Consider the following 13,594-nt stretch of genomic DNA (forward strand, 5'->3'; position numbering starts at 1 on the left):
AACTGAGAAATGAAATTATGGACCTGCTATTGGAAATTTGTAAACTATTAATAACATCATCTATGGTACCTGAAGACTGGAGGGTTGATAATGTAACACCAATTTTTAAAAAGGGATCAAGGGGTGATCCAGGAAATTACAGACCAGTGAGTGATGTCTGTGCCAGGCAAAATGGTAGAAACTATTATAAAGAACAAAATTGCTGAGCATATAGATAAGCATAGTTTAATGGGACAAAGCCAACATAGATTAAGTCAAGGGAAGTCTTGCCTCACAAATCTGCTACTTTTTTTGAGGGCGTAAATAAACATGAGGTTAAAGGTGAGCCAGTTGATTTAGTGTATCTGAATTTCCAGAAAGCATTTGACAAAGTCCCTCATGAGAGTTCTTAGGAAATTAGAAAGTCATGGCATAGGTGGCAGTATCTGATTGTGGATTGCCAACTGGTTAAAAGATAGAAAAAGGAGAGTATGGCTAAATGGTAAATTTTCCCAGTGGAAAAAAGGTGAATAGTGGAGTGCCCCAGGGACCTGTTCTGGGACCACTGCTTTTTAATATATTTATAAATGACCTGGAAATGGGAACAACAAGTAAGCTGATCAAATTTGCCGATGACACAAAATTATTCAAAGTTGTCAAATCATAAGAGGATTGTGAGAAATTGCAAGATAACATTGCAAAATTGGGAGACTAGGCATGCAAACAGCAAATGAAATGTAATGGAGACAAATGGAAAGTGATTTACTTAGGGAAGAGTAACCCAAATTATGGCTTCACAATACAAGGTTCCACAATAGGAGTCACCACTCAGGAAAGGATCTAGGTGTCATCATTGAAAATACATTGAAATCTTCTACTCAATGTGCAGCAGCAGCCAAGAAAGCAAATAAAATGCTAGGGATTATTAGGAAAGGAATGGAGATTAAAACAGAGAATATGATAACACCTCATCTTGAGCATTGTGTTCAAGTTCTGTTCACTACATCTCAAGAAAGATATAGCAGAATTAGAAAAGGTACAGAGAAGGGTAACCAAGATGATAAAGGGGATAGAACAATTCCCCTATGAAGAAAGGGTAAACAGGTTAGGGCTCTTCAGCTTGGAGAAGAGATTGCTGAGAGGAGATATGATAGAGGTATATAAAATAACAAGTGGAATGGAACGAGTAAACCGTAATCAATTGTCTATTCTTTTAAAAAATACAAAGCCCAGGGGTCATATAATGAAGATACTGGGTAATACATTTAAAACTAATAAGAGAAAATATTTTTTTACTCAATGCATAATTAAGCTCTGGAATTCCTTGCCACAGGATGTGGTGAAAACTATTAGTATAGCTGCTTTTAAAAATGGGTTGGACAAGTTCCTGGAGGAAAAGTCATTAACAATTATTAAGGTATAGTTGCAGAAATCCACTGCTTATTCTTGGGGTAAGCAGCTTGGAATCTATCTATCCCTTGGGATCCTGCCAGGTGCTTGTGACCTGGCTTGGCCACTGTTGGAAACAGGATACTGCTAAACCGAATGGAACTTGTGATTAATATTGAAAAAACAGAATTTCTACACTTTGAATGGAAAAATATTGAAATCATCCAAACTCCAATAATCCTCAAAGACAACCAGAAAATTGAACTAGCAGAAAAAGTACGAAACCTTGGAATAATAATGGACCCAGAAATCAATCTAAAACAACACATATCGCTAAAATTAAAAGAAGTCTATGGAAAACTCATGATACTCAGAAAACTAAAACCATTACTAACTGATTTCAGAACAGTACTTCAGGCACTAGTTTTCTCCAGCACGGACTACTGTAATGCCCTTTTACTAGGACTCCCAAATACAACATTAAGGCCACTTCAAATACTTCAGAACACAGCAGCTAGAATACTAACAGGAAAAAGGAGGAGGGACCATATAACTGAAACCCTGGCAGAACTACATTGGTTACCTATTGAACACAGAATTAAATACAAAGCCCTATGTACCATACATAAACTAATACATGATGAAAAATCGGAATGGTTAAACACAGCATTACGAGTGCACGTCCCACACAGAAACTTTCGATCAGCAAATAAAGCACTCTTAATCATTCCCTCAGTAAAAACAGCGAGACTAACTCAAGTGAGAGAAAGGGCCTTATCTTTAGCAGGCCCCACACTTTGGAACACAATGCCTCTAGAGATCAGATTGCAAAGAGATCTCAAAACCTTTAAGAAAAGTTTAAAAACATGGCTTTTTAAACAAGCATTTTATAAAGAGACTGGAGAATGAAAATATACAGGAATAGGCAGAAGAACACCAGCACACAGCACTATTCTAAGAATGCACATTTCAATAATCTATGAACTCTACCTCACAATAAACTTAATTGTAAACACTATGGGGCGGATTTTAAAAGGCGCGCGAATAGCCTACTTTTGTTTGCGCTCCAGGCGCAAACAAAAGTACGCTGGATTTTAGTAGATACGCGCGGAGCCGCGCGTATCCACTAAAATCCTGGATCGGCGCGCGCAAGGCTATGAATTTTGTATAGCCGGCGTGCGCCGAGCCGTGCAGCCTACCCCGTTCCCTCCAAGGCCGCTCCGAAATCGGAGCGGCCTCGGAGGGAACTTTCCTTTGCCCTCCCCTCACCTTCCCCTCCCTTCCCCTACCTAACCCACCCGCCCGGCCCTGTCTAAAACCCCCCCTTACCTTTGTCGGGGGATTTACGCCTCCCGGAGGGAGGCGTAAATCCCCGTGCGCCAGCGGGCCTCCTGCGCGCCGGGCCGCGACCTGGGGGCGGGTACGGAGGGCGCGGCCACGCCCCCGGGCCGTAGCCATGCCCCCGTACCCGCCCCCAAAACGCTGCCGACACGCCCCCGAAACGCCGCGACGACCGGGCCCGCCCCCCGACACGCCCCCGACACGCCCCCCTCCGAGAACCCCGGGACTTACGCGAGTCCCGGGGCTCTGCGCGCGCCGGGAGGCCTATGTAAAATAGGCTTCCCGGCGCGCAGGGCCCTGCTCGTGTAAATCCGCCCAGTTTTGGGCGGATTTACGTGAGCAGGGCTCTGAAAATCCGCCCCTATATATATATATATGATTTTTACCCGTGAACAGTACATTACAGGTACACCTGGTCATGACCTACTTCACTAAACAAGTGATTGTCTTTAACGATTTATTGTAACTGAACCTTTTGTGGCACCTGTTAGAATGTACTATAGTACGCACCCACCTACATTAATTTATGTGCCTACATGTAAACCGCTGCAATGGTATATAACTTAGCGACGCTATAGAAAAGATTTTAAATAAATAAATAGACCTCACCACAGCAACACAGGTCCACAAATCTTAAACTGTAAACCGCTTTGATAGTATATTTTCATGCCATTTTTTAATCAACAAATAAATAGTATTTTAGGGGGATATGTTTCTTTGCCATAAATAAGTGAAGCCATAATTCACTACCATACACTCTAACATCAAAATGAACAATAGGAAAAACAATTAAGAAAAAAAGACTGGCCTAACAGCTCAGTCGCAGTGAGTATGCATTACCGGATTTGATCTCCTTGTCCTGGCCAGGACTGGTGAGGCTGTGGAGACCATGTTCATAGCCCCCAGGAGAGAGGAAGTCTTAGCCGATGCGCCACAGCACCATCTAGTATCTGGCTCAAGAATACACTTGTGGCAGATTTCTGAGGGGACCATTGTTTTAATGGATGGATTACATGGGAGAAGTTTGAAAACAAGGAGAAAGTCGCACATAATTGTGAATGAAGACTTCTGCCATCATAGTCCAAAACAAGAGGAAGTTGTTGGATTAATAATAATAATGGTAATGCAGTACTAATATGAATAGGTTTATGCTAATAAGTCAAAAGTGGAAGGGCTAATTTCAGGTTGGATACACTTATTAAGTCACTATTGTTTCTATGTTCATTAAGTTTAACATTTTGTGTTAAAGCATTTCCTCCAGAAAAGGTCATGCACAGTCAAATACTGTTGTTAAATGTTACATTTTTCCCAGTGGATAGGAAATGTAATGCTTTGCACACTTACTGAACCGCAGCTGCTTTCTGACTTGTCTTCCACAAAGCCAATCCGACATAGCGTCTTCTGATTCTGTAGCCAGTAGTCCATTGATTCTAGAGGACTGTTACTGCATAAAACCTGGTAATGACATAAATAACATGCTGTAAAATTATTTAGTCCTGCAGAATACCACTTAATTTCACTAAGATGTCATGTTTATTCTCTTATTCATACAGAAGAATTGTCCGTTTGCATTCACAGCATTCAATATTTATTATATATAATATCTGGGGAATAAGTTTGATTTTTTTTTATGATTAGTTCAGCTTAAAATATTTCTTAGTGATACAAAATATGGGATAAATATTGTTTCTGTGTACTTGTGCACATATCGATTCGAAATCCTATCGTTAATTATTTGTACGCTGCTCAGTCTTTGCTGATTGTCACCTTTTCCCTTCAACTATGGACTTGAGGTTGCATCCTGATTATTATTTCATGGTATGTGTGAGAGTGCGCCCCTAGTGTTCCCCTATGAATCTGTGCAGGGCTAGATGCCTGGTCCACTTTAAATCCTTTCAAGGGAAAACAATCCATGGCTGGGCAGGAGGAGCTTAGACAGCGTGGCCAGCTAGAAGGGAACACGTTTCTGAGTCCGAAAGGCCCCTGTGTGTCTCCAGGAGTAGGAGCTCCTGTCCCTCTCTCTGGGGGAATAGAGTGGCAAATACTGCAAAGGTAGGCAGCGTGTTGTATTTGTCTTCTGTGTACGTAAATAAAGTGATATTGCATGAGATAAAGGCTGGAGTCAGCGTGCTTACTGCTCCAGCCTACAAGAGATTGTTCAGCCATCCTCAAAATAAGATATAGTTTTCCTTTTTATGTTATGCACATAATATGGTATTTTTTTAATTGAATTCACTATACAAATGTATTTGATGAAATTATGATAAATAAATAGTGAAATGGTCTAAGGTTCTACCACACAGACAAAAGATCTAGGCATCTTAGTGGACAATATATAAAAATTCTCAACTCAGTGCGTGGAGGCGGTCAAAAAAGAAAGTTAGGAATTATTAGGAAAGGAATGGTGAATAAAACTGAAAATGTCATAATGCCTCTGTATCGTTCCATGGTGAGACCACAGCTTGAATACTGTGTGCAATTCTGGTCACCGCATCTCAAAAAAGATATTGTTGCACTGGAAAAGGTACAGAGAAGGGCGACCAAAATGATAAAAGGGATGGAATGGCTCCCATATGAGGAAAGGCTAAAGAGGTTAGGGCTGTTCAGCTTGGAGAAGAGACAGCTGAGGAGAGATATGATGGAGGTCTAAAAAATCTTGAGATAATACAAGGACTAGGGGGTAGGGGTGTGCATTCGGATTGACCGCATTAGTAAAACGCAACTCATATTTTTTTTTTACTTAAAAAATTGATTCGACATAAACGATCGGATTTCCCACATATCGAACATAGATATGTTCGATATGTGGGAAATCGCGATTGTTGAGCCAAAATAAAAATTTAAACCCCCTCACCCTCCTTAATCCCCCCCCCAGACTTACCACAACTCCCTGGTGATCGAGCGAGGAGTGAGGACGCCATTTCTGCAATCCTTGGCGAGAAGCATGTGACGTCGGCGGCACGTCGAGTGACGCCGGCGTCACGTGATTCCCGGCTCGTTCGCGCCGGACGGCTCGTTCGGCCCAAAAAGAACTTTTGGCCAGCTTGGGGGGGTCAGGAGGCCCCCCCAAGCTGGCCAAAAGTTCTTTTTGGGCCGAACGAGCCGTCCGGCGCAAACGAGCCGGGAATCACGTGGCGCCGCGTCACTCAGACGCGACGTCACGTGATTCCCGGCAAGTTCGCGCCGGACGGCTCGTTCGGCCCAAAAATAACTTTTGGCCAGCTTGAGGGGGTCAGGAGGCCCCCCCAAGCTGGCCAAAAGTTCTTTTTGGGCCGAACGAGCCGTCCGGCGCGAACTTGCCGGGAATCACGTGACGTCGGCGTCACGTGATTCCCGGCTCGTTCGCGCCGGACGGCTCGTTCGGCCCAAAAAGAACTTTTGGCCAGCTTGGGGGGGTCAGGAGGCCCCCCCAAGCTGGCCAAAAGTTCTTTTTGGGCCGAACGAGCCGTCCGGCGCGAACGAGCCGGGAATCACGTGACGCCGCGTCTGAGTGACGCGGCGCCACGTGATTCCCGGCAAGTTCGCGCCGGACAGCTCGTTCGGCCCAAAAAGAACTTTTGGCCAGCTTGAGGGGGTCAGGAGGCCCCCCCAAGCTGGCCAAAAGTTCTTTTTGGGCCGAACGAGCCGTCCGGCGCGAACTCGCCGGGAATCACGTGACGCCGCGTCACTCGACGTGCCACCGACATCACATGCTTCTCGCCAAGGATTGCAGAAATGACGTCCTCACTCCTCGCTCGATCACCAGGGAGTTGTGGTAAGTCTGGGGGGGGGATTAAGGAGGGTGAGGGGGTTTAAATTTTTTTTTTGCACATATGTACATATACCCAACTCATTGGATTTTTTTTATGTCCATATTGGCCGCAAGTGGGACCCCCTTTCGGACATAAAAAATATGAACATAAAATTTTGCTCTGCACATCCCTACTAGGGGGCACTCCATGAAGTTAGGAAGTAGCACATTTTAAACAAATCAGAGAAATTTATTTTTCACTCAATTAAGCTCTGTAACTCATTGCCAGAGGATGTGGTTAAAGCAGTTAGTATAGCTGGGTTTAAAAAAGGGTTGGACAAGTTCCTGGAGGGGAAGTCTATAAACTACTATTAACCAAGTTGAATTATAGGGAATAGCCAGTGCTTATTACCAGCATTAGTAGCTTGGGATTTATTTACTACTAGCTGTATCCAGCCACACGTTGCTGTGGCTCAGTCTAGTTAAATGGAAAAGAAAGAAAAGAGAGAGCGCACGTTTGAATTATGTTTAATTTCACAATGCTTGTGGGTATACAATATTTTTTGTTGTTCCATTGTCTGTGCAGATATAGAGATTGTCTGGTTTGCCGACTCTAGCTTTGCTGGGAGTGGGGGTGGAGAGATGCCCATGTAAACTCTTCCCGTGGTGGCTGAGACTCACGGGCTGCTTGACAGCACTGCCTTCCCCCTCCCCCCCTGCAGTTGTGGGATATTTACTTGGCTTCTCCTTATCTGCGGGATTCAGGGGGCAGGGGAGGAGGGCGAGCTGTTCTCTGTTCAGCTCTTTGCGCTTTGGCTGCTGCAGGCTGCAGCTGCTTGTGATCTCTTCACAGTCGCTTTCTACTGCATTTGCTATGCTCCGGCCGTCCCAACTCCCTCTCCCCCTTCCCCGGCGGTGGACGGACTGGCTCGGTGACTCTTCTACTCTTTTCTCCTCCTGTGTGTAACTGTCCGGCAGTCCCTACTCCCTCCCCCTTTTCCCAGTGGCGGAGGAACGGGCTGAGACATTTCTCGGAGTGGCGACTTGTCTGCCCTTTCCTCCTCCCCTCTGTGACATCCAGCATGTAGCGCAGAGCTCTATGGTCCGCACATGCGCGGTAGAGCTGCTCTCTACTGAGCATTTGCGGTCCGTCGGTCAGAGCCCATTTATATTGTAGATAGCGTGTGTTGCTTTTACGTCCAACAGATGGCACTGTTTTTCCAAAAAAGCATGTTTTTACCTGTCACAGGTGTGACATCTATATAATATAGGTATATAAAAACGCGCGTATTCGAAAGCAACGTTGTATCAAAATGTCAAAGCAATCGGTGAAGAACTTTCGGAGATTTAAGATTTTGAACACACAAACATTTACATTTTTATTTATATAGATTTGGGTATTTGCTGGGTACTTGTATCCTGGATTGGCCACTGTTGAAACAGGATGCTAGACTTGATCTGTTGCGATCCCCCCTGCTGCTGCGCTACAGGAGGTCTCTTACCTTCCTCCAGAGGCCGCTCTGAAGCCAGGGCCTCGCCTACGTTCCATCTGGGACTTGCTCCAGGGCCTGAGAGGCCTAGCTGTGCCTGTGGCTTGCATGCCTCTGCGTTTGGACTTCCTGGGTTTCAGCCACGCCCGTTTCCCTAGGGGCTGGCCCGCAGCTCTCTACCCTAGTTATAGGACCAGCGGTGGGCGGTCCTGGCAAGCTCCTCCCAGGGAGTTGCCTTCTACCTCCAGTACTTAAGGACTTTCTGTTCACTTGCAAAGGGCCTCCGGATCAGGTCCTACAGTCGTCTGTATCCTTGCTGATACAGGTCTTCCGTGATCATCATATGCTTTGATGGATCCTTGTCCAGTGTCTCTGCCTAGATGTTTGTTCCTGTGCCTGCCAGCCGTAAGGACTTCGGATGTGAGTATCCCAGCATCGGAGTTCCTGTTCGCCTGGAGTTTCCCTGCACCCTCCTTCTCAGCGTGGTCCGCGACCAGCCTTCCTGGGCTGTGTAGGGCGCGTCTGGGACAGGGTGGTCCGCGACTCAGTCCCACGGGTGGGCTGAGTAGGGCGCCCTGATGGACAGTGCCATGTTTCCGTCCAGCCTTGTCTACAGTGTCTGCTTCAGCCCTTGCCCGGATGTCTTCCTGTCTCTGCCTTGACCTACGTCCTCATCTGGTTCCTGAGCCTTCTGTCCTGTTGGGCCCTGGAGTGGCCAACAGGAGGGATTCGTCCCACGGGCTCCTGAGCTTCTGCCAGCCGAGGGGGCTTCGGATGTGAGTATCCCAGCATCGGAGTTCCTGCTCGCCTGGATCTTTCCTGTGTCTCGCTTCAGCCCTTGTCCTGATGTCTCCGTCTTGCTTCAGCCTGCTTCTGCCCCATCTGATGTCTTCTGTTTAAGGACTCTGTCTGCCCTCGCCTCTGTCCGGCCTGCTGCCCATTGCCGTTCCCTGCGGCAGGTCCGAAAGGGCCGGGAACAGTCGGAGGACCGTTCATTAGTCAACTTCCCCGTGTTGGCTACCATGGGCATGCAGGTCCGGCTGAGGGTCGGACTCCCTGCTTCTGTTCCTGCCTGCCTGGCTCACCATGCCTGCTCAGCTCACCTCCCACGGTGTGGCTTGGGGCTCCTCCTTGAGTCTTGCCGTGGCCCAAGGGCTCACCACCACCCGCTTACGACGACCGCGCCCGCGCGCGCTCGTAACATGATAGACCTCTATCTGAACCAGTATGGCAACTTCTTATGTTCTTATTTTGTTGAACAGAGCTAAACTCAGAAAAATGAATTTGTTTGAAACAACCTCTACAAACTAGTGACCTATTTAGGTTGCATGGGGTTGCTGTTGACAGATGCTGAAAGACTTCACCATATGTCCTTTTCTGATTGATAGCAGATCAATATGTAAAACAGATTGCACGTTTATGAATCTTAGGATTGCACTTGTCACGCCTGGACAGTGCTGTCATGGAAAGGTTTATTTGCATGTGCTATCCTTATCTCTTTGGACCACTTCAAACTTTTGGCAGCCCGGCTGAGCTCGTTGGTTTCTGTGCTCTTAATAAAGTGAAGTTGTTTCTATTCCATTAAAAATGCATGTAATAATGAAACCTCCCAAAATCATATCAGATTTAATATATGCTTGGCAATTTTCCCCTATAAATAACTTATTTTGAAAGCAAAGCTTGGTTTGGGAACAAACGAGCACATTCTGCCAGTCCCAAAATCCCTGTTCAGAAAGCCAAGTACAACAGGTGGTAAAGCTGTCATTAAACACGGCTCCTCTAGTTTCATTTCCCACCTCTGTCAATCCCATACCTCTTAAAATTGCATTTCAAAGTAGCTGCCTTTGGAAGAGCAGTGCTGTTACAGAAGATGCTATTATACATCCCTCTTAAAGTGTAATGCCAAATTAGTATGTCCTATTTGTCTTTATATTTATTTGGCCTGACACTTGCACGGTCTGTTCTGTTCTCCAGTGGCTGTACAATCCTGTGCTCTGCTGCCTGAGAAAATCTACATTGAGTAGCTCCTGTCCCATATGAAGCCCAATGGGGGATTACCAAGTACTAGGGAGCTAGGAGTGTATCAACCACAACAAGCTTGAAAATAAGAAATTGTTATGTTTTTTTCCTCTGCATGTGGTATGGTAGTTTGCAATGATGCAGTGCATGTGCAGGTATGGTGGTTGCATGTATCCTCTGCTATAGAAATGCTGTTTCTCAATGCTCAGCCAGTGGCTACTGGCTGGAATGCCTCAGACTACCGTGAGTGACTCCATGGGTAGAGAGATCTCTCTCAGATGTCCGCATTTCAACAGATCAATATTTCTCCAGGTATTTATATATTTATCTTAACATCTGGAAATACAATGTAGACCGGATATAACATGGCTCGATAAATTGCAAAATTGCTTATAACACAGTCCTGTTACGTGCATTCCTCCTTTGACTCACAATCTTCTTAAGTAGTTCTTGGCAGGCCCAACAAAACTCTACCACTAACCTCCACAATGATATCCTCATATAGAAAAGAAGAGTTAGTCTAACCCAGGAGTGTCACTGACAGCCCCCCCATCTGTGTATCCATGGTGTAATCATCACCGAGTGCAGGGGCTGAGTCCACGTCAACTTGCTGGGTGATATGCGGTGGTGAACATCTGTCCGGCGGGCTAAGTGAAACTTCCCCAAGCAAAAACAGGATGCCTCTCTCTCTTTTGCAAATTAGGCTCGATGTCTGGGTGGTAGAAGAGGACGACACAAACTCCGTGATAGTCTTCTGATCTAGGGGGAGATAGGTTGCAGAGGGAAATATTCTAACTCTTCCCTTTCTCTTTGAGGGCATCTTCAAAGTTAAGGAAACAAAAAATTCAAGGGTTCACAAGAGAGCTGCCTCCAGCTTATGCTGCCATCTTGAATCTCCTCTGAGACCTCCACCATTGTCCTTTTTAACAATTCACTGCTGGGGATTTTAGAGGTTGTTGGCTATAAGATAGGCCGCTATATTGGGGGGAACAAGGACTGATCTGTGACCATCCTCATTTGTGGCAGTAAACTTAAGCCTAGGTTATGTTAAACCTTAAATATCTTTATTTTAGGCTTGGCAAACAAATTTTCTCCTGTCAAATATCTTCTGAACATCTGATTTTTAATCAGTTGCTATTTGACAAAACACAAATAATTGCCTTTCAGAGGTAAAAAACAACGTAGGTAAATTATGCCCTGGATGTACACATAGGTTATAGAGTATATTTAAAAACATTTCTAGTGAGTTCAGGGGTACAGAAAGATGCTGGACAGAAGCACTGAAGATAAATGCCAGTAACTTATTCATAGGACAGGTATGGAATGGGAAGTGGCAGTGACGGCTTCTGCACACTGCCTGGGTGAGAGCACGACAAAAGCACCAATTAAGGCTGATTGTGGTGGCATTTTCTTAAGTGCATTAAAAAAATACTTATATTTCATTTCTCCCGAGACTTGAATGCAAAAGTAAAAAGTGAGCTCAGTGGCTTGCTAGTTTACAGCAAAAATGGAAAATTTATGGGAACAAGCTGCTCAGTGAAATGTAACTGTACTGCTATCACTCTTAAAATGCAAGCAGTCGTATACTTTATGGGATTTTGGAATAAAGATGTTTTCTTATTAATTCAAACAAGCACACATATTTTTCTAGACTGACATAAACAAGTATGTTGTGTGTATTCATATATAGCTGTGAAACTAATTTCTGAATTAAGTAATATTATTGCATTTATTTATTTAGAAATGTTTCTTTACCACTTATAACAAAAATGTGCTAAGTGGTTTGCAATAATTAAAACACACAAATACATTTAATAAATTAAGCAAACACAAATAAAACATTTAAATAACATTTAAAAATTACACAAACAACATTACCTGCTATTAAGTTCACTTAGAGAATAGCCACTGCCATTAGCAATGGTTACATGGAATAGACTTAGTTTTTGGGTACTTGCCAGGTTCTTATGGCTTGGATTGGCCACTGTTGGAAACAGGATGCTGGGCTTGATGGACCCTTGGTCTGACCCAGTATGGCATTTTCTTATGTTCTTAACAGTATATTAGATCCCATGTGAGAAGGCCTGCTTAGTCAAATAAGAAGCTTCTTAAGCACTTTTATACCCCCACAGGCATGTAATGCCTCAGGAAAGGCATGGGTATTTGTATTGTCTGTAGGTTGTCCTCAGCAGCTGATGCATTCTTGGTCTCATACTATTCTAGTATTATTGTATCTTACTATCACATTTCATATATCTATCTAAAATCTTAGACTTATTAAGCTGGAGATAGAAATTAGTCGTGCTTAAATCAGTGCCACAAATTTCAATACACTGCCAGTTACACTCCTTTTTCTCTTTCTTATCAAACAAATTATTAAATATAGTTCAATTACTTTCTCTATTTTTTCTGTACTGTAAAAAAATAACATTTTTTCCTGACATACTCCAGTAAGAGGTTATTTCACCTCTGGTCTAGATTCATTTTAGGTCTGATATATACATAGTGGGTGGTAAAATCATTATGGTTTAAACAACCTTTGCACTGAGCTACCTGAATATTTTATCCAAGGATCTTCTAATCTAAAGGTTATTGATGAAATGGAATTTCATGCATCCAGATGGAAAATAAGTGTCATTGAACCATATCACAAGAGACCTATATGCTGTTCATGACTGTTGAAAAATACATTATGAAAATGAAAACCCATGAATACTGTAGCATAAAAAGGTACTTCCTTCCAGTGTGAAGCATTTGGTTTCACTGAGTTTTGTGGATGGGAGCTCTGAAACTGCTATGTGCACGGAATTAACTGGAAGTGGTTTGTTGCTCTCCATTTCTTCAAAGCCTGTATTAGCTTTCTGATTCTAACAGCACTAGCCTGTGCAATCAGTATTGCTATTTTGATTCAAAGAAAGCCTGTTTGACAAAGGTAACCCATTACATTGATTGCCTATAGCAATACTATTAAGAGCTATTCTTTCAGGCTGTTCCTCAAGGAACAGAAAAATATAGGAAAGACAGATTTCTCAGTTTTCTGAGGTATGTATCTGATTTCCCTTATTTGGGCTGACCAGGGATTAATGACAACCAGAAATGTAGCGTGAAACAAGGATTCTAACTTGCAGGCAGTTTTGTTGAAAGGGTGCTTAGAACTGTTGCTCATAGGGGCTCGTTAGAGTTTTTCTTTTATTCCAGCATTAGATAAACTTCTCCCAGGTGTAGAGAATGTAACCTATATACAATGTCAATAATATTTGAAGCCTATGGAGTAAAAACATAGACACATAATGCCTTTGCACCTTTGCATACCTCTAATATCCACTAAGGGTTAAACTTTTGACAACGTGAGGGTCCCAGCAAGCACTGCACAGGCCTTGCCTGCACATGTGCCTGTGTCTCTCCCCTGGCATCCTTCTACTTTCCAACCGGGTTTCTGCTTGCCTTTCCACAAGTACCCTACCCATGACTAACATCAGCTGCTCCCTGAGGTTTCCTGGGGACACAGTGACTCCACAAATCAACGGTTTCCCAATTCCCCCAAAATTCTTACCATACATCCAAAAACACTGGGATCAACCAGTGTCTCATTTACCTTGGATACTAATCAGCCACAAATACAGTGCTAATAAATTAAAAAGTTTAA

At 43.9% G+C, this 13,594-nt stretch overlaps 1 protein-coding gene across 1 annotated transcript in view; it reads right to left on the reverse strand.

Moving 5' to 3' along the window:
- Positions 1-13,594, reverse strand: part of SPHKAP (SPHK1 interactor, AKAP domain containing) — a 281,946-nt gene that overhangs the window by 241,916 nt on the left and 26,436 nt on the right. The window contains 1 exon segment of the mRNA XM_029617349.1: positions 4,054-4,164. Within this exon segment, the coding sequence (XP_029473209.1) occupies positions 4,054-4,164 (111 nt within the window).

This window comes from Rhinatrema bivittatum, chromosome 9, assembly GCF_901001135.1.
Source record: "Rhinatrema bivittatum chromosome 9, aRhiBiv1.1, whole genome shotgun sequence".
Taxonomy (NCBI): Eukaryota; Metazoa; Chordata; class Amphibia; order Gymnophiona; family Rhinatrematidae; genus Rhinatrema; species Rhinatrema bivittatum.